The sequence below is a fragment of the Sparus aurata genome, chromosome 4 (assembly GCF_900880675.1).
Source record: "Sparus aurata chromosome 4, fSpaAur1.1, whole genome shotgun sequence".
Classification (NCBI taxonomy): domain Eukaryota; kingdom Metazoa; phylum Chordata; class Actinopteri; order Spariformes; family Sparidae; genus Sparus; species Sparus aurata.
In genome coordinates, this window is record NC_044190.1 from 38,158,556 (window position 1) to 38,179,338 (window position 20,783).

The 20,783-nt window shown below is 42.3% G+C and overlaps 1 protein-coding gene across 1 annotated transcript; it reads right to left on the reverse strand.

The window, feature by feature from the left end:
- Positions 1-1,275: 1,275 nt before the first annotated feature.
- On the reverse strand, positions 1,276-12,490 carry LOC115579775 (potassium voltage-gated channel subfamily G member 4-like). The gene is made up of 3 exons (XM_030413443.1): positions 12,076-12,490; positions 7,650-8,489; positions 1,276-3,503 (listed from the first exon to the last, which is right to left on the reverse strand). The coding sequence occupies exons 2-3, from the start codon at positions 8,406-8,408 to the stop codon at positions 2,661-2,663; spliced, it is 1,602 nt and encodes a 533-aa protein (XP_030269303.1). The 5' UTR covers positions 8,409-8,489; positions 12,076-12,490; the 3' UTR covers positions 1,276-2,660.
- Between the last annotated feature and the right edge of the window lie 8,293 nt (positions 12,491-20,783).

Here is a 20,783-nt window from a genome sequence, read left to right on the forward strand (position 1 = left end):
GCCGACATCTGTTGTTATGACTGTGTTTGAAGACACAGATGGAGCCTCTTTCTGCCTGAACTTCTTCAAACACGGCTGCTGGCACGGCGACTTCCACTCAAACCACAAACAATGGAGACATTGAAGAGGCCAGCAGTCACGTGTCCTCGTCCTCCGTCGCCTCTTCGCTTCCTCCAATCTGCAGCCGCTCTCTATTCACAGACACTGAAGCACAGACTGGAAGCTGGGGCTGAAAAATGATGGATTCGTTATGTCCTTCATGTAATCGTCAATGAACACAAGCTGTTAAATGATTAATAAACAACACGTACGGTATTTATCAAACAATAGCTGTCAAGAGAAGAAAGAGGAGATCAGATGTCGCCTCTTCTGTTCCCTCATGTCGTCTGTATCTCTGCATGTTTTCTGAAAGTGTGCAGATACAAACAGACCGAGCAGAACCTCCGGTGGTCGTGTAACAGTGAAGACCCGCGGGCCAGAAGAAGGAAAAAATGGTTGGACTTTTTGAGGAGAGGTCACGAACCTATTACTACTGGACATAGTGGCATACAATGACCCAGTGCCCAGCTAACTTCCTGTTTAGCGCCCAGCTAACTTCCTGTTTAGCGCCCAACTAACTTCCTGTTTACTAACTTGAATGAGGATAAAATATTTTGATGTGCAGCTCTTCCGGGATTGTGACTTGAAATGTATCCACTGTTTTACAGACGCTTCTTTCACATATAAGCTTATGGGAACAAGTCTTTTTTCGGCCATAGTTAATGATGCGACGATGTAATTAAGACACACAATGAAAACTAGCTTCAGAGCCTCGCGCTCTTTAATCCGGGCTCGGGATTGGTCCTATAACGTCCTCCGTCAAGCCTTCCGGAAGAGCACCACACTTTGAACCCAACTTACGTAGTGACCAAACCGTGTGATTACATCATCACGTGATGCACTGCGACCCAAAAAAGACAGGAAGTTAGACGGCTCGGACGGCAGAAGTCACTAGTCACCACAACACAGAAGATCCGGGTATTTCTATCGACTAGTGAGCAGCTCACGTAGGAACGAACCGGACTCTGTCTCCGTCTCAGTCGACCACCGCCAGAAGCTTTCAAGCGTACTGTCGTATAAATATTAGGCTGATGGATCCAAACACCTGGCAGAGCAAATAACTGATATCTGAAAAATAGTGAAAACACTACAATATTCCATAAACTGAAGCTGTAAGTGATTTTTGTCATCATCCTCCGGCCTCAAGATAAAAAAAATACAAGCAGAAGAGTGAAACAGTTTTTACTTGGTATTAAGTTTATTTTAAAAATGAATGGAAGTCAAAACAGAGGAGCTAAAACATATCAGGATGATGTTGATGAAACACTCCATCGCCTGCATGTCTCGTATGAATTGTGCGACACCACTTGTGTTTATCATATTAATTATTTCTGCAGCACACTGGAAGCTTTTCATTTAATTTCTTACCCGTTGACATTTGCAGAAACACGACGTGCTGTTTAAACTATCACAGTGAAGATTTAGTCAGTTTGTGACGCTAACGAGATGTGAGATGGAAAACAGGAACCACAGGACAAAGAATTAGCAAACAATGACATTACGAACATGATAAATGAGTTGTGTATCTTGTGCTTTAGTTGTTGATGTAATCTGATGATTGATCTCAGTTATCTACCTTCACGGTTTACCTGGTTCCTCATTTATTCCCCAAACTGACATTGTTTTTTAACGGGATGCAAGATAAAAATCATCTTGATAATTGGACGTTCATATTATTAACTGTCTGCAGTGCATCTTAGCCTTTCTCACCCTCATGTGGATAAAACTACAGATCATGAACACAAAAATGTGAAATGTAACTAGAAAAAATGATAAATTTGAATTTTCTTTGTTATTCTGTAGTGAAATTGGCCGTGACGCTGTTCCCCGAGCAGCGATACCAGCAATGACTGACTACTAACGATGTGGATACTATTATTTAAATTATTTAGAAGTTGCATTATCTGTGTTGCAGGTACAGAAAGCGTTTATTACTTCGTATAACAGCCTAACCACTAAATTCCACCAGATCCGCGTTCGGTCCGTCTCTGCTGATCGCTGATATTACAGGAAATCGGGTTTGTGCTGTTATTACAACCGGACCCATTAAACAGGGGCGGCTAATGTTAGCCGGAATCTGTCTGTTCTTGCGAACACTAATGTCCAGTGGCAATCAATGCTAACGTTGCTAAGCTAAGCTAAGCTGAATACCACACAAACAACACAAAACTCCAGATATTGGATGCGGTAAAGGGACGGATAGCCGACAGCTGACGTTAACGTAACGCGAGTCTGTTGAGCGTCTCCAGCAAAAAAGCTGTTTTTATACTTTCTTTGTGCACAAGAGTCGGAGTGAGATTATTATTTATATTTCTTTTTACACAAACGATGAGGATAAATGAAGTTATAGTTACATAGATGTCTCATAGTGCTGCGTGTGATGTGTTTGCAGGTAGGACAAAGCTTAACATAACCTGTCAGGAGATGAAAACTGAAGGTGTAATAGAGTCCGTTACGTAACAGTCTGAAGGACAGATATAGGATAGAGTATGTTGTCAAGTTTCACCATTTTTAACGTATAATTACAGAGTCAGAGTGTTTGATTGCTCTCTTGCGCTCCATTAGAAAGCTGTGGAGGGAAGTGTGGATTGATGACTCCGACACGACACCGGCCCGTCATTATCTTCCTTCGACGCAGACGTGAGCTCGTCTGGTGACAAATCGACTTTGGACCGACTTCCCTCCGACTCTGCAGCCATTTCCTTCCCTCTCTCCTCCTTCCACAGCTGCTCGTACTCCAGCTTCAGCTCCTGATACGATCGGGAGAAGGTGTGGAAGATGGACGTGGCGGGGAACGCCATGATGAGGATGCCGCTCAGGATGCTGGTCAGCGCGACTATCTGTCCGGGGATGCTGCGAGGCACCATGTCGCCGTAGCCCACCGTGGTCATGGAGATGATGGCCCACCAGTAGGAGGCGGGGATGCTGCTGAAGCTGTGCTGAGGGTACGTGGCGGCAAACGGCGCCAGTTCGCTCTCCGCTAGGTGAACCAGAGGTGAGAAGAGCGCCACGGCCACGCAGACGAACAGCAGCAGCAGGCCGAACTCCCTCATGCTGCGCTGCATGGTCAGTCCCAACGTCTGCAGGCCCAGAGAGTGGCGAGCCAGCCGCATCACGTACAGGATCCGCAGGGCCCGCAGCAGCCGCAGGATCAGGCTCAGTTTGTCCAGATAACCTCTACCGGCACCCATGATGACGTCCTCCTGCGACTCATCCCTGACATCGACCACCAGGGACACGTAGTACGGCAGGATGGCGATGGCGTCGATGATGTTGAGGGGGCCGCGAGCGAAGGCCAGCTTGCTCTGAGCGTTGAAGAATCGCAGCACGAACTCCAGAGTGAACCAGGCCACGCAGATGGACTCCACCACAAACATGTTCTGACACTTCTGGGAGCACTCGCCCTGCAGAAACAGAGACCGACCGTGATGAGAACACATGGAAAACTTTAAAGGGTCACCACACCAATTTCACACCTAAAGATCAGTTAACTCGTCCTGGCTCGTCGGACTCTGCCTGTCAGAACAACGTCTGCTTTGAAAATAACCCTGATACTGTCCTCGGAGCTCCACATGCACCCGGAGCCACGGTGCAAATCAGAGCATCTCGGACTCTGCTGCATCGGACTTGAAAATCCTGCATCATTACTCATTTTTAAACCGCCCACAACTACTAAAACATAATTTAAGCTCACCAGAAGACTCCCATCAGATAGTATTCAGCCAGGAAAACAGCGATTTAGTAATTAAAACATTCTTAAAACCAGAAATCAGTATTTCTGCACATCTGGTCCCCACGTCTCAAAATCTGTGAGGTCTGAAATAAGGTGTGTTGATTGTTCTCCAACATAAAATCATCATTAAATCTCCCACAGTTTAATTCTGAAGCTTCTTGTGTGTTAGAAACAGTTAGCGGTTGCTAACGAGTGTCTGAATGAGACTACAGAGGTTGTCGGGGACATTAAACGTCCTCACAGCGAACACGGAGACTCATCTACTCACTAGTCCGTCTTTACAGCCCACCTTAGTTACACACTGTTCTAACTCTGACTTTACAACTTGTACATTGATCAGTTTATAGAAAACCTGCATAGTAATTGTGCAGTAAGACTCTTAGTGGTGGTGACGTTTAAGTCATGTGACCGTGATGTCGTCTGTGTGTAGCCTAGCATTAGCTTCTTACTGCTACACAGTTAATTTACAGAAGCAGTGTTCATCTTTGGAGATTATCTTGATTTTTGACATATAGATATTTTCTGCATTAATTTAATTCAAAGATATCACAGAGTTTGTTGTTCAAGGCAAACAGGACGATGCTAATTTGGGTTAGCCCACAAAATATGTCATCGCTAAACCACTTCAGTCCTCATGATCCAAGAATTAGTCCTGGATCCGTCTTTTTATCCAGAACTGCACCAGAAGTTAGTGAGGTCTGTTCTGGTTAAGCAAAACATCGAAACATGTCACCTTCCCTCCATCATGTGTTGAGCTATGAACTCTCTGCAAATTAAAATCTACACAGCAGTCAAATTGATTTATAGGCAAACTAGTCCAACATTTCTTTGGCACCGAGTGTTAAAAAAACAGTCTACTGACATGTGGACTGATTAACGCGGGAGAAAGAAAATCAATTTCCATTTCAGAGGTTTTGAATGACGGATGGCTGAGAACAAGAAAAGACGATGAACAATCACAAGCACTAAAATTACAACCTTGTAAAAACTCAGACTTCCTAACTGCACATAATGAGCCTCTTTATATTTACTGTCAACACAGAGCTGAAGGGCGAGTTTCACCAAGCGTTAAAATCAATACTTCAGATCCATATTTCTGTGCCAGGTTGTAAGAGGTGATACAACTCCAGAGAGCGAGTAAATTATTCTTGAAGGCATTAATATTCAGGATGAAGGTGAACTTGATCTGAACTTTCTGCTTGAAAACACGTTGATATCCAACTACATTTTAAACATTTTATATCCTGATATTACAGCTTGTGAACATCACGTCTGCCTCGACATCCAGGCAGCTGACGAGAGACTGGCAATGGTGGAACATACGTAACGTACATCTGAGGATGTTCGACTTTAAAGCGATTGTTAGCGAACTCCCTCCAGTAAACAGATAAAATCATTAATGAATGTGAGTAACTGTACAACAAACCTCAGCGTTCAGTGGTTGTGTCTTTTTTTTTTTTGGCATATTTTCAACGAGAAAATTACAAGAAAAAAAGTGTAAGTAATGGATTAAACGTTAATTGTTCGCCATCCGGAACGTTAGCCTGCCTTAGCTAATACCTGCAGCAGCACTCAGGCCGTGATGTAACATAACATGAGCAAATAAAATACATCTTTATTTACCTTGAACCAGAATTTTTAAATGAAGTTTGATTTGAGTGACACGTCCACAACACGAGAGGAGGTGTAACGCGGATGCTACCAAGCGCTTAAGCTAACGTTATCAGCTCTGTTTTGGATCTGGGGACGTTTACGGGACTAAACTCACATTATTCAACCTCAAATCATCTTTCAAAAGCGACACATATTTGAAAAACATATCTAACTTTTGTGTTATTAAAGCATTAAGTCATGTCGCCATCAATCAAGACTATAATGGATGCTACTAGAGCTAACGCAGCGCTCAAGCTAACGTTCACTGATTATTCAGGTTATCAGGGGTGTTAGAAAAATTAGCTGGAGACGAAATTTTTAATCAACTGAGAGATTATATTGACTAGCTAGAAAAATTAAGTGTTGTGACTTTAAATAAATCCACACTCGAGACTGAGGCGTCCGTTACGTAGGAGATGGAGTGATACGGGTCTCGGATGCTACGGAGTGCTACATCAGAGCTCAAGCTAACGTTATCAGCTCTGTTTTGGATCTGAGGACGTTTACGGGACACTTCGACAAACTCAAATCCTCCTTACTGTGTTAAAGATAAAACATATTATAAAATAATCTAACTATCGTGTCATTTCCAAGTAACTCATTACGTATCTATTGATTTAAAATCAGAACAAATGTTGTACGATCTAAAATTTTTCGAGTAATTTTCCTCATGTGCTGCTCTGTATTTACTCAATTTTATTACACGGTGCTTAAATAGAATTAAGTCTTTGTTAAAAGCAGAAAATTTAAATAAACCTTCATGTTGTTTGTCGGAGTATCTCATAATGTGTCTATAGTAGAGATCTGATATAATAATGTGGTCTTATGTAGGTTGAAATAATTATCTAAAGAAAGAGTTTTTGAGCAGTTAAAATAAATAGTAAGAAAAAATTGATTACATGTGAGTGACTCAGCTTTCCGTCTGAAGTCAAAGAACCATGTTTTGATAAATTACAATACATTTAAGTCCCTTTTTCTTTCTTTCACGATCAAACATTCAGCTCTGTCCAGTTCTGATCGGCTTCATACGCCTGTCGAGATGAATAAAAGCGAACCAGCTGGCCGACGTTCAACTTAAGATGTTTGCCAAGAACTCGAAAACAAAACTGCTCTCCAGAAATTAAAAGGAATCTTGGCTTTGCTTTTGTCTCTGAGCAGAGATTTAAAAAAAAACAAAAACAACTCCAGATGTTTGTTCGGTCCAACATTCATCAATCACACCAAATAGAAGAGACACATTTTCAGCCTCCGAGTCGAACACGTCCCAGATCTGATTTTGTCCTGATCAGTGAAATTGGCCGCTCATACTTCAGGGAGACATTGATCCGCCGTCTCCAGCTTCAGAACCACAGAGCCCAGTTCAGACGATCGACACTGACCATCAGTTACGTGATCAATACATCTTGCCTGTCCACTCAGATGGTACCTGCAGAAATCTATGACTCACCTGTCTGTTTACTGTGAACGATTTCATCAATCAATCAAGTGATTTTGATTGATATATAATGATTTATTAATCTAATTGACTTTTAAAATGTTCATTATTGGTTTACTTAATCATTCCCAATGGATTATTTACTAAGGTACACTTTATTGATCCGATGCAGTGAAGCTGAAGAACTACAATAATTGATTTTTAATTTTGCGTTGTGTTGAATTGTTTCATGTCTCTCTTCATTTCTATCACTTTCTGTTGTACGTTATCTCCTCGTGTCACTTCCTGTCCTTGTCTACTTGCTGTGTTCACCTGTATTTAATTAGATAATTAGGGGTTTTGTGTTTATGTCTCTCGTGTTATCATGGTTGGTACTTTGTTTAGTTGTTGCTCTGAGATTCAAGCTTTTTCTTTTCATCCAGTTATTGATTCCTTTAGTTTTTAGTATTCAGCTGTGTAGTAAACTACCTCACTACCTACTCGCTGCCCTGCAACACCACAGTCATTTGATTTATTCTTAATATATAAATACAGATTTTCAAGCTCAAACCTTTCATCATAATTTTCTTGAGAAAATATGATTAACGCAGAATTAATTCACGTAAACATTAGAGCCACTTAATGCCTCTTTTTTCAGCACGCAGATTATTTTCCTGGAGCAAACAGAGAAAAGGCTTCACAGGTTTTAATAAGACACGTCTGTCAGCTTGTCGTCTGCCTCGTACCCACCCTGTTCTCTTCATCTCGCAGGTCTGGCATGGTGCTGATGCAGAGGCTGATGACGGTCACCAGCACCATGACGACAGAGAGGCAGGCGAACATCTTCCCCGCCAGCCCCGACTGAGGGTTTTCCACCACCTCCCGCAGCATACAGGTCAGCCGTCGAAAGCCCTTCTCAGTCTGTGTGTTGGGCTTCGTCAGCAGCATCCTCTTCTGCCTCCACTCCTCTTGTTTGCGTTCTCGCTCGGCCACTTCCTCCACGCGCGTGATCATGCGGCGCCGGCAGCAGCGCTCCATGTGGCCCGGGTCCACGCCCCAGTAGTCGAGCTCATCGTGCAGCGACACGGCGCACAGCTCCCGAAGCAGACGCAGTTTGCCCGCAGCCAGGAAGTTGAGGATGACCCTGAAGGCTGTCGGGTTTCGGTCGAAGAAGTACTCCTGGCACGTCTCGTCGTAGTCGTCGCAGAGATGTGCGATCTCCTCGGGGGTCGTGCAGAAGCGCAGACGTCCCAGACGACTCTGGGGAAACTGCTCCAAGGTGCTCCAGGGGAAGGTGTACCTGTTGCCCCCGACATTGATGAGCACCTGCAGGGTGTGGTCGACCACGTACGAGGCCTTGGGGTCACGCAGCAGCTGTGCCCGCTGGAAGTAAACTCCCTTGATGGTCTCGGTCTCCGGGATCTCAGTGAAGAAGCGGTCGAGGCTGCTGTCGTCACTGCTGATGGAGTAGGTGCTGAAGTCATGGTTGGCGTTACTGATGATGGGCATGCTGGCTTCAGAGTGTTTGACGGGTTGTCGGAGGTGTTTGTGTGTCCGGCTGACGGGAAGTTAGAAGGATCCACGGAGACGCTGCCATGACAAGAGAATAAACGTGACAAAATAAATATGTTGTGCAGGTGAAACTGTATTATTCTAAGATTAAAAACATGTCTTTACACAGAGAGATGAACAATTAATCACATTACAATCAAACTGCTGTATGAAGAAGTGCAACGTCCAAATCACAGAGGGACAAAACAGCATCATGAAGTTCTGGGCCACAACTAACTCTGGATGTCAGAAAACACGTCACATCATCTTGATTCTAAAAGTTTTTTCTCTTCTGGTTTGGACAACATACTTTGCGTATCGATGACGCCGTCGCCCCACCCCTCGACCTCAAGCCTTCGACCTCTTAACCCCGTGACATCTCATAACAACAACAACAACAAAGGCGGACTACATGCTTGTGTTGGTGCTGTTGCTCTGAGATTGGAAGGTTCCTCGTAGTCTCTTTATCTACGTTACGGATGAGAAAGCACTGAGTTACCTGCAGATGTGCAGGTGATATACGTAACACTTCTGTTCATTCATTGACTAATCAATCAGGAACGATTCACACAACATCCTGCGTGCTGTTAACGTTCAATACTGAAGTCAAACCAGCGATTCGCTGAAAGACATCCGGGCCTCGACGCCCTGGTTTGAGTCCTGACGCCTCTCTGAGAGGCTTCACACCTCGATCCTCCTGATCCTGACGCCTCTCACGCGTCTGCTGTTTGACCCCGAACACTCTCAGGTGTGAACGACCTGGAGAGGTGGAAATGTCTGATGCGGACCTGTGAACAAGAACTGAAGCAGCTTCGACTACAAGTTCTGTTCACCGACAGTTTCTTCTTCGTCCTCCGACAGGTTTTTAATACAAATGTGCTGCTGTGAGATAAAAACTGTGAACTCTCAGGGGAAATTATTTTACATAATTTCTCACTTACCTCTGTCGGAGTCTGGACGTGTGGGGAGTTCAGGTTTTGTGTTTTTTGTTTTTGGCAAGCTTGTGAAATAAAAAATCAACGACACCGTTCCAGAATAAGTGTGAGTGTTACTGACAGGTGCGACTGTCATCAGCTTTCTGTCGGACGTCTCTTAATCACAAAATGACGAGATACAGTCATATATGATGTAGTTTGACACAGACGTCTATTTTCATACGTAATGAAACACAACAGAGCCTAAAAGCATCGAAACGTACGTCACGTTAAAACATCCATCTTCTTACGGAGATTTGTGACACTGCTTTCTTTAAAGTGAAACTCTCGCCAAAATACAACTTAGGTTTTATTTGTGATTGAATATGAGTCAAATCTTCGTTTAAAAGCATAATTACGACGAAAGAGGCACTTATAAGATTTAATGTATTTTCGTTTTCGGGTCAAACAGTTAAGGTGGAACTACTGTCTTCCTGCAACAACTATCCACGCGAGATCTCACGTGACTTTTCCAGCTTTTGATTTTAGTATTTGTTTCTTATATGAGGCTCCTTTTTCAACCTCAAGGTCAATATTGTTTTTCGCTAACGACAAAACAACAAATTATCCTGCATTTATATGGAACTAAGCTTTAGGAGCGTTCCACCTTAACTGTCCTCCAGGTTACGTCACATTCTGAGATCGACACTTCTCCACTGGCAGGACGGCGGCGAGCGGAACAAGCTACTGCTAACGTGAGTTGTTCAAAAACCTTCTTTTTAGTAAACTCTGTGTACACAAACAATGTTCTCAATGCTCGTGTTCATGTGTAGAGACCCTGGTGATACTACCAGCAAAGCTTCATGTTGTGTCGAGACTTCTTACTGTTTTAAAAATAGAGATTTTGATGCTATCGTAAAAGTGCCCGTAGCACTCCCATTGAAAATGAGTTTGACCTGAAAACGAAAATACGATAAATCTTAAAAGTGCCTCTTTCGTCGTAATTATGCTTTTACACGAAGGTTTAACTCGGGTACATTCACAAAAAACTCCTATGTTGCATTTTGGTGAGATTTTCACTTTAAGCGAACATCTTTCCGTGATTTTTATATCATTTAAAGTATCAAGAGTTTAAAATTGAAGTGCTGCAGTGTTCATACTTGTCAGACCGCTGCCTCCTCTGGAAGTATCAACATTTTAAACATGCTAACAACATCGCCACCTTGTGGTCGGTTATCAATCATAGATGAAGACGAGTCGACTGATTAACGACCCAGAAACATTTAATTTGTTCTGTTGCTTTAAAAAGCGCCTCAATAAAGAAACTTTCTGCAGCTTCTGTTTCCAAAAGTAGCTTAAAAGTTAAAAACATGTCAATATTTTGTTAATCGTTTGTGTCCAAAAAACCAATTTGAAGCAATTAAATCATAAAAATAAAGTATTTACTGAGTGTCCGTATTTGACATTTGAATTATTTAGATCCTGTATTGTTCATCAGGAGGAGATCCAACAGAACCAGCACCGCAGAACAGTGGTGGAACCAGAACTCGATAAAGTGTTATATTATATAAATGTGATTATTGATTAATCATCTCATCAGTTATTTTAATTAGTTTATACGTCACGCGTGAATTCACCAACAGAATCAATACAATCTTAAACTTCTACAACACAAAGTGATTTATTGATTGGCTGATTGATCTGAATCTGTAAAGTAACTTAAGTTATCAAAGAAATTGAAATCAGAGTACTCGAGTAGTCTAAATGTAGACTGTAACTTTTGGTAAATTAAGTAAAAATTATATTTAATATTAATACTGTTGAGCAGTATCTGAGTAAATGTATTTTAGTTACACGGTGTGTTAGTACAACTGGATAGTAAGATAATTATAATTAGACATTAATTGAATATGATTAGACATTAATTTAATATATAATTAGACATTAGAGCCACACATGCTGGAAATTCAAGTATATTTTGACATTAATACTGCTGCACAGTATTTGAGTAAATGTACTTTAGTTACATAGTGTAAACAACGCTCAGTATTTTATAACATTATGAGTTAAGTTGAATAAAAAATACTCAAATTGTCTCCAAACTGCTGTGAAATAAAGTAAATAAACTAGTGCCACAAAATCAAAGCTGCTGGAATTCAGTATCTGAGTAAATGTACTTTAGTTACAAAGTGTTTACTTGTGTATGATATTAGTTACTTTTGGTAATTAAGTATATGTTGATGTTACTCAAGTAAAATTCTTCACAGTGGTTTGGAACAGTATCTGAGTAAATGTACTATAGTTACAAAGAGTAATGTAAGGCATTAGTTACTTCTGGTAATTTAAGTAAATGTACTATAGTTATATAGTGTCTACTCATGTATGACATTAGTTACTTTTGGTAATTTAAGTATACTTAAATTACCAAAAGTAACTAATGTCATACACGAGTACACATGTAACTATAGTACAAATACTGTGTAAAACCACTGTGAGAGTATCTGAGTAAATGTACTTTAGTTACATAGAGTCTAGTCATGTTTGACATTAGTTACTTTTGGTAATTTGAGTACATTTTGATGTTAATACTGTTGAATTTCAGTTACTTTCGTCACAGCAGCAAAGTGAAGTTTGATGTAAATGTAATCAGAGTATTTAATAAAGTTACATCACTGTGTTTAAGTATCTGTTCTGGTGACGTGTGGTCTCACCTTACAGGACGCAGGTGTGCCTCGGCTCGGTTCCGTCTCTCGGACTCCTCAGCATCTTCTCATCTGTTGCTGTGATGAAGACTTTAATTAAGCCATAATGTTCTGATCGGTTCTGGTGATCGATCCGCAGCAGCGTCACAGTTTATGGATCCGCTCCGAAGTTTGCGGGTCGACGTGTCTCGGGTGTCGGAGCAGCATCACCGTCGGAACACGTCGCCTCAACGGCAGGTTCGGAGTTGAGAGGAATCACATTAAGATGATGTGTCCGCTCGGCTCGGCTCGGCTCGGCTCGGCGCTCTTAACTGGTTCCGACAGAGAGTAAACAGGATTATCTAACGGCGGTGCCCTCCTGAAACCTGCTGCTGTGTTCTCATCTGTGTTTGACAGCCGGACCATCCTCCTCCTCCTCCTCCTCCTCCTCTTTTCACCCTCCTCCTCCTCACCCTCCTCCTCCTCCTCCTCCTCCCTCTCTCCTCCTCCAGCTCGCTCTTCTACACTGTAAAAAACGACGTTAAAGCAACTGGACTCAGAATGAGGTGGAAAAGTACTCAGATCTGTTATTTAGCCCAACTAAATGTAGCATGTAGCATGTAGCAGCACCACCGTGTATGCTAACATGTCTAATGCTAAGTAAAAGTCATTCACAATGTCCGAATAATAAACTTTATAAACTAATTCTGATGATATAAGAGTTTTATATTAGCCCATGTAGCCTTTAGTAGCATGTAGCCAAAGCTAGCTGTGTTTTGGGTCAAATGCTAACATTAGCAGGAAGGATGTTATTTCAGCACACTAACCCCATAATGAAAATGCAAACATGCTGTTATTTAGCCCATGTAGCCAAAGCTGTATTTTAACCACTGTTGAGTAGTTTGATCTCTTACAAGATAGCTACAACCGAGCTAGCTTTGTGTCGGGCCAAATGCTAACATCAGTGTCATGGATGTTATTTCAGCACGCTAACATACCCACCATGAAAATGCTAACCCGCTGATGTTTAGAAGTTGTAACAAAGTGTAATGTTTACCAAATTCACCTCATTAGTTTAGTGTATTAGCATGCTTACATACCAACACGAACAATGCTAACATGCCGTTATTTAGCCCATGTAGCAAAAGCTGTATTTTAGTGTAGGTTGTGGCTGTAGAGCTAATTTTAGCTAGCCTACATTATATAAACCATGAGTAGTTTAATCTCTTACAAGATAGCTACAACCAAACTAGCTGTGTGTTGGGCCAAATGCTAACATTAGCCCCAAGGACGTTATTTCAGCATGCTAACATACCCACCATGAAGATGCTAACATACTGATGTTTAATGTTTACCAATGTTGCTCTCCTAGTTTAGCATGCTAGCATACACACCCACCACAGAGGTACCAACACACCTAGCAGGTATGTTACCCATGTTACCTTCTTAGTTTAGCATATTAGCATGCTTACAAGCACACAGTAAAAATGCTAACGTGCCTCGTTTAGCAGTGAAATATTAGTTTAGTGAAATAGAGTTACAAATAGCATACTATATGCTCCACAAAATCATACTTAAATACAGTGTTTTAGTAAAAGTACTGTGGATACAGAGTGTGTGAGGTAAAAACTGAATTGTGATGCTAATACTTTTTATACTTTTTCCGCAATGAGGATAACAAGAAGCTGTGTGCTTACAGTTTCTTTGACAGTTTATTTTGTAGAATTTATGTATTTAATAAACAAAACTGACAAATCTCAAGCAAAGATAATAAACCTGCTGTGCCACAAACACTTGATGATGCAGTGAATAGAACAAACAGAGTGTTTTTACAGTGCAGAGCTGCTCGTCTTCACTCGATGACTCTTCAGTACAAACTGGACTCCAGTGAAAAGCTTTTGTTTGAATGCAGCTAAATCCTGATTGACAAAGTTTGTACCGGCTGACATCTAAACACAGAGCGGATTAATAAAAATGGACAGAAGATAAAAAACAGATCCTCAGTGTGTCGCACACACACACACACACACACACTATTATGTCATTCATGATTTGCATTGCTGTTTTACAAGAGGCAGGCGGTTCTGTCGGTCCAGATCTAATAACAGACACATCAGTGGCGGTGACATCTTCGCTCTCATCACGTGAACTCTGTAAAATAAATGTTTGGTTTGTGAGACGCCGATTTATTTCCCGTTTATGTTTCAGAGTGGATGACACACAACTTCACTTATGTGTACTTGTGTGGCTGTTTATCTTATTTGACTAATATAGTTGAGCAGCGAGCCGGTCGGTGTGTTTGCATGAAAACTTTGCTATTCAAATGTGGATGATTTAGTAATCAGGTACACGTATTTGGATTTATTAAATGTTGTTTCAACAGGAAGAGAAAACATATTTATATCTCCCTCATGATGTCCTGTGTGAGATAAAGAAACATGGAGGTACTGCACATGTTCTTTGTCAGGATCATTAAAAGACTGACAGGTTCTGATATCTCAGTCATAAATAATAAGCTGCTGTTACTTGATGTGCAGAGCTGTGTGAAGACAACTCATCTGCCTCTGAGTGATGACGCGTTCACTTACTCTTAAACGATTCAAATCCAATTAAATGGTGATGCGTTTAATTACCGTTGTATGTAATGAAGTGCACTTGACCATCAATATATGAAGCATAAATACACAATAAAATATTTCTGCAGAGATGAACTGATGCTAGAATTGTTCCTCGTCATTATTTCATAGGTTTCTGTCGTCTCGCTCTTCAGGTGTGTAAAAGGCTTAAAGCCGACAGAAGGAAGGCGATCAGACTTTATCCTCCATGTTGACCCGAGTCTGCAGCTCCTCTTAAACCCGACACACTAGAACAATCCACTTCATCTTCAGCGAGATGAGAGCGGTGTTGTAGAATTGTGATGAGGCGACCTCTGACCCCCGGAGGCTGATGAATATCAGGGATTACATGATAATCCACAAGCAGGAGGGAGGCGGAGGGAAGGCAAACCAGAGAGCATGCTGGGACACAGCGAGCTGGGAAATGTACTGAGAGGAATCAGCCACCGCTGTAACCATCCTCTGTAACTGGATCTGGACTGGTTCCAGTTAGTGAGGACGTCTGACACCATAGATTAGGATTATCTGGAGGATTAAAGGGGCGCTCTAACAATTTCACACGTAAAGGTCAGTTTATCATAATCCTGAGGAAACGGATGAATAATGTCTTCTGTGGCTCCCGATGATGTCATAGTGATGTCATCAAGGTGAAACAGAGATATGGTTTGAACTGAAAATTGGGAACGTTCAGTTTATACTCCAGAAACACGTGAACAAACAGTGAAACGCTGACGGGAACACTTTAACTGAGAGAGATTACACGAGTGACATCATCGCTGTCACGCCTGAATTAAGAATGTATTATTCCATCGACATAAACCAGCTCGACTGAGCTCAATACAGATCAGCTGACATGGCCACAACAAAGCTCCCAGACGTCTTCCTGGGTCTACAGATCCATTAACAACATCCTCTGAGACGAACACACAGACAATGATCACCATCCTCATCAGTCAATCCAGCAGAAGTGTCGAAGTGGAAAATTAAATGTGCTTTTATTCACCAAAGTTAAGAGTTCACTTGAAAAGACAGGCGGCACGGTGGATTGAAGTCCTGCAGCTGTTAAATCAGCTGGTTCCTATTGACGACAAGGCCAAAGCATGGAGTTGTGGTTGTCCGATGGTGCCGTCTGATCCGGATGTCGTCACTAGGGATGTTATAGTTTTCAGCAGAGTGACAAAGCCCCGTTAACGCCAATTCTCCACCTCTGTGTGAATGTCTCGGGGTGAAATTTCGCTCCGGCGCTGATCCACCTCTGGAGGTAGGATAAGAGGTGCAGTATTGGTGAACTGAACCAGTGTGAATGGATAAGCCAGCTGCGTGTATCGAGGGTGTGTCAGTCGTACAGTCTGATAACCACACTGGTCCTTCACTCAACAAAATACAGAGAACTGTCCCACAAAGCAACGTTACAGGACCAAACAAAAGTAACATAGTAACTGTAACTGTTGTTGGTAACTTATGAGGAACAAAATACCACAGCTGTACGTGGAGAAGCATCTGTCCTCCTGTCCGTCCTCCTGTCCGTCCTCCTGTCTGTCCTCCTGACTGTCCTCCTGACTGTCCTCCTGTCTGTCCTCCTGTCCGTCCTCCTGTCTGTCCTCCTGTCCGTCCTCCTGTCTGTCCTCCTGACTCTTCGTCACATTTCTGCCCAAAAAACAGCGTCTGTCACCTGCGATGGTGATTATGTAATTATGTATTTTAGCTTGAAAATCGTAACTTTGTCAGTTTCCAGGATTGTTTGGTGGGTCAGGATCTCAATCACGACACATTATAACAGCATCCATATGATTATAAACTGTCAGCAGGTTTAGATTGACAGGAGGACACCTGGGAAACACCGTCATCATCATGTTGTGTACTGTCAGGCCTCTTTAGGAGCGGCAGCGTGTGGATTACACCGCTGTGGCGATAATGTGGCTTCGCTGAGTGAAAATGGCTCCTGACTCAGAAGAAGCCTCTTTAAATTGTTCTCATTTAAGGATGTGAATAGAGACGAGTCGGTACAGAGATGTCAGGTCGACTTCAACTTGTCTTTGTATTTCATGCTGTAGAAATCTGAAGTCAGCTCTTCTTATAATAATGAGACGTGTTTCCATTCTTTCTGTGCACAGATCAGTTTTATTTACCCTTTGAAAAATATTGCTCAGTCTTCACTGAGTTTCGGAGCAGCGGTCTGTTGATGGCCACAGCCTTTCATTTCAGTTTGTTTGGAAACCTTAAGCCTCTTTTGCAACTTAATTTCCTGATGGTGCGGGAGGTTAACATGGTTCAGTGGAATCTCTCGCCCAGAAGAAATTAAACTGAACTCCTGGGGAATTCGCTCGGCTCTCTCAATTTGTGGCGAGGCACCAGGGGACGGCTGCAGCGGGGCAACTGATAACTCACCCTTGATTCAGCACAAACAATCCTCTCCAACGCTTGTTAATTAACCCCGCCTCAAACCGCGGTCTTATCAGGTCTCCTGAAGTCTGCGTTAAACTGCTGCTGAACTGTTTTTTCATTTATACAGCGTGTTAATGCGAGCTGTGCTTCATCAAGCATTCAGGCGTTGATTCTGTGCCATTCCCGTCCATCTCCTGTTTCTCATAATGGGATGAAGAAAGGGAGGAAGTCCGCGGCGCGTCGATGGAGGAAACCCTCAGAAGGAATCAGATTATATAGGTCAGGTGTCCTCTTACAGTTATTGACGAGCTGCTCTCTCAGCCCACCAACTCATCTTACAGGCCGCTGCACAGATCCTGGAGACGGAGTGCATCCTCCTGTAAACACCGTCTGCTTGTTAACAGGATTTAAAGTTACAAGGAAAACTTTATATCTGCTCCTGCAACGAGCTTAGGTTTTGTTTTTTAAAGGGGCTCTGACGAACTTCTGTGTAATCGTTAGTTCATGTAAGCAGACTCCATTTATAAACATTAGGTCCTATTGCTCTCTGTTGGCCGACTCCATTTCTAAGATAATGTTAGCTGCTGTTGCTCTCTGTTAGCAGAGCGGACTGAGACGAGGTATTCAACATCGTTCATAAATTCTAGCAGCTTTAAACTTCTTCAACAATCTTCCGCAGGCTTGTTCAAACTACCAGTGAGACGGGGATAGTCTCATTTTTCACACCACGATACAATCTGCTCACGCACGGCCGATAAAAAAGTGATTAATTCGTGTAGATTACAAACAGACGTGTTCATATTAAAGCTTAACTGTGAGGAAACACTGTTATCTGGAGATGGGATGATGGGATGGAGGTGATCTGTTGGGACAGCAGCGAGCTGTCAGAGATAAATGGAGCTGAGCCGAACAGGGACGAAGTTTAAGCCTCCGTTCACACACATGTCAAATACAATGATATATATTCAGAACATTTGGGGAAATGCACTTATTTGCTTTCTTGTGCAGAGTTTAAAGACATAAAATTTAAGAAACGACGAGACCTTTCTTACATGATTTGTTGAGTTGTGTTCTTGATTTAATTTGTAATAACGTTGAGGTTTGGACAAAACAAACATTTGGCTCTGGGTAATTTTGACAGCATTTATACTATTTCCAGAACATTTATGAACAATTTATCAATTGATGGAGAAAATAATCAGCAGATCAATCCAGAACTAAAATGATAAGTATCACTCCTGTGCAGAATAGTTAATCGGTACTTTAAGTGTATTTTCCTGGTTATACTATTTTGAATGCAGGATCTGTTTTTATAACAGTGTATTTAAATAGTCTGCTATTGGAACTTCATGATGAACTATAGTTTGTGTATTTATATTTCATATACAAACTTAACAAACCAGATTGTTGTTAGTACACATTAGTGAGCTTTGGGTCGCCAGAAGACGTATTTTTGAACGTTGGACAGAGCCAGGCTAGCTCTTTCCCCCTGCTTCCATTCTTTATGCTAAGCTAAGCTAGTTACCTCGTGGCTCCAGCTCCATACTGAACCCACAGACACGAGAGCGGTGTTGATCCTCTCAACTAACCCTCATCAAGAACACGATTAATCATACAGGTTACAGGAGCAGTGATGTGTTTGGTGAATTATTTGGATTTCTGGATATCAGTACATTGTGATGTAACCAGCTGAAGCCTCGTACTCACTGTGATGGACTGATAATCACACTGCAGGAGGAAGGATGACAGCAAATGTCTTCCAGTAGTAAAACCTGTCCTGGCGCTGGTAGATTTGTTCCTCTCTATCTTGCAGTTATGTAATGTCTGAGAAATGTTGGTGAACCAGGAGCCACAATAATCTCTGAAAAGTCTTTGTCTTTGCTTAAAAGGGTCTAATCTCTTGTTTCTCTCTTTTTTTAATCTCTTGCTAAATGCTAAATCTCTCTCTTGAGTATTTTTATGCAAACAGATAAAACACTTAATAATCAAACAGTTTGCAGGAGAGCAGAAAGAAGATGGGAGACAGTTCGAGGAAGGTGAAATCATATCATCTCTACTAAAGACAGTTCAGTCCGTGTCACCGCACACAGTTTCTGTTTTTGACAAGTTGGCAGCGACGTCCTGTTGGTGTTTTCTACCTGAACGAGCAGAAAGTCAACAGAGAGTGAAACCGTCCGTAACCTGGAAAACAAACACGATCAACACATTAAATATCACCGGTGAGAAGTGATGTGTCCTCACATGTTGTCAAGGCTGTTTTCTGCCACAGTACGGACGGTTCTGTAGAAACATACAGTTTGTAACAGAACAATTTCGTACGAGTCATTTTTTTTGTATTATTTATTCATAATTCGGATGTTGATGGAGGTTCTCAGTCATCCAGGTCGTTGTACCTCTAAGTGCTGTATCTACTATGGGAGTGTCCTTACATAGTGTGGAAGTGTCCATACAGACTGGGAGTGTCCTTACATAGTGTGGAAGTGTCCATACAGACTGGGAGTGTCCTTACATAGTGTGGAAGTGTCCGTTCAGACAGGGAGTGTCCTTACAGCGTGCGGGAGTGTCCTTACAGTGTATGGGAGTGTCCTTACAGAGTATGGGAGTGTCCTTACATAGTGTAGTAGTGTCCGTACAGACTGGGAGTGTCCTTACAGGGTATGGGGGTGTCCTTACATAGTGTGGGAGTGTCCATACACCGTGTGGGAGTGTTCATACACCATGTGGGAGTGTCCTTGCAGAGTATGGGAGTGTCCTTACAGACTGGGAGTGTCCTTACATAGAACGGGAGTGTCCGTACATAGTGTGAAAGTGTCCTTACAGACTGTGGGAGTGTCCTTACATAGTATGGGAGTATCCATACTTAGTGTGGGAGTGTCCTAACAGACTTGAGTGTCCTTACAGACTGTGTGAGTGTCCTTACAGACTGTGTGAGAGTCCTTACAGACTGTGGGAGTGTCCTTACAGACTGTGGGAGTGTCCTTACAGAGTCATTAAGGACACGTGTGAGATCGAGTTTCAAAGTTGTTAGGTCCTCTTGTGGTTCGTTGACCCAACAGGCCTTCATGTGGGTTGGTTGGGCCAGGTGAGCCCAAGTGAGCCCAGGTGTGAAGGGTTGTTGAGCTGTCTGGGGAGAGAACTCAGTCCAGCATTGTAGGTGTGTGATACGTAACATCGTAGACCACCTCCTGATGGATTATTTTACTTCTCTTCGTAAAAAAGTTTGATTAAGTTACTTTGTTACTATTAAAATGCGTTTCCTGTCCACAGTTTATTTGCAGCACCATGAGTGTCCAGGCTGAGTGGTGGTGCTTGTATCCAGCCTTTATAAGATATCAAGCTTGATTAATGAATGTATTTATCTTAAACTTCAGTGACTGAACCAAGCAGTGTTCTCAGATGCAGCAGTAGATCAGAGTGTCTTTAATTCAGACTGGATTGGGCTCTGAATGAAGTGAAGATTAAAGTCGCCTCATCGACGTCCTGCTCTCAATCCCAATCAGGCAGCGGCCGCTCAGGACTTGTAACTATCAATAAACCTGCTCATAGATCTGCTCGGCTGAGGGCCAGAAATCAAAAGACAATCTGTTCCCCTCCTTTAAATCCAGTTAACAGAGACGAGCTTTGTACTTAGCCTTCGTTCCCTCGACTACAGCCGGGCTTGAAAAAAAAATCAATAGAGGAAATTGTACGGCAGAGAAATTAGAGCGAAGAAGACGAAGAGACGAAGCTGCTGATTGG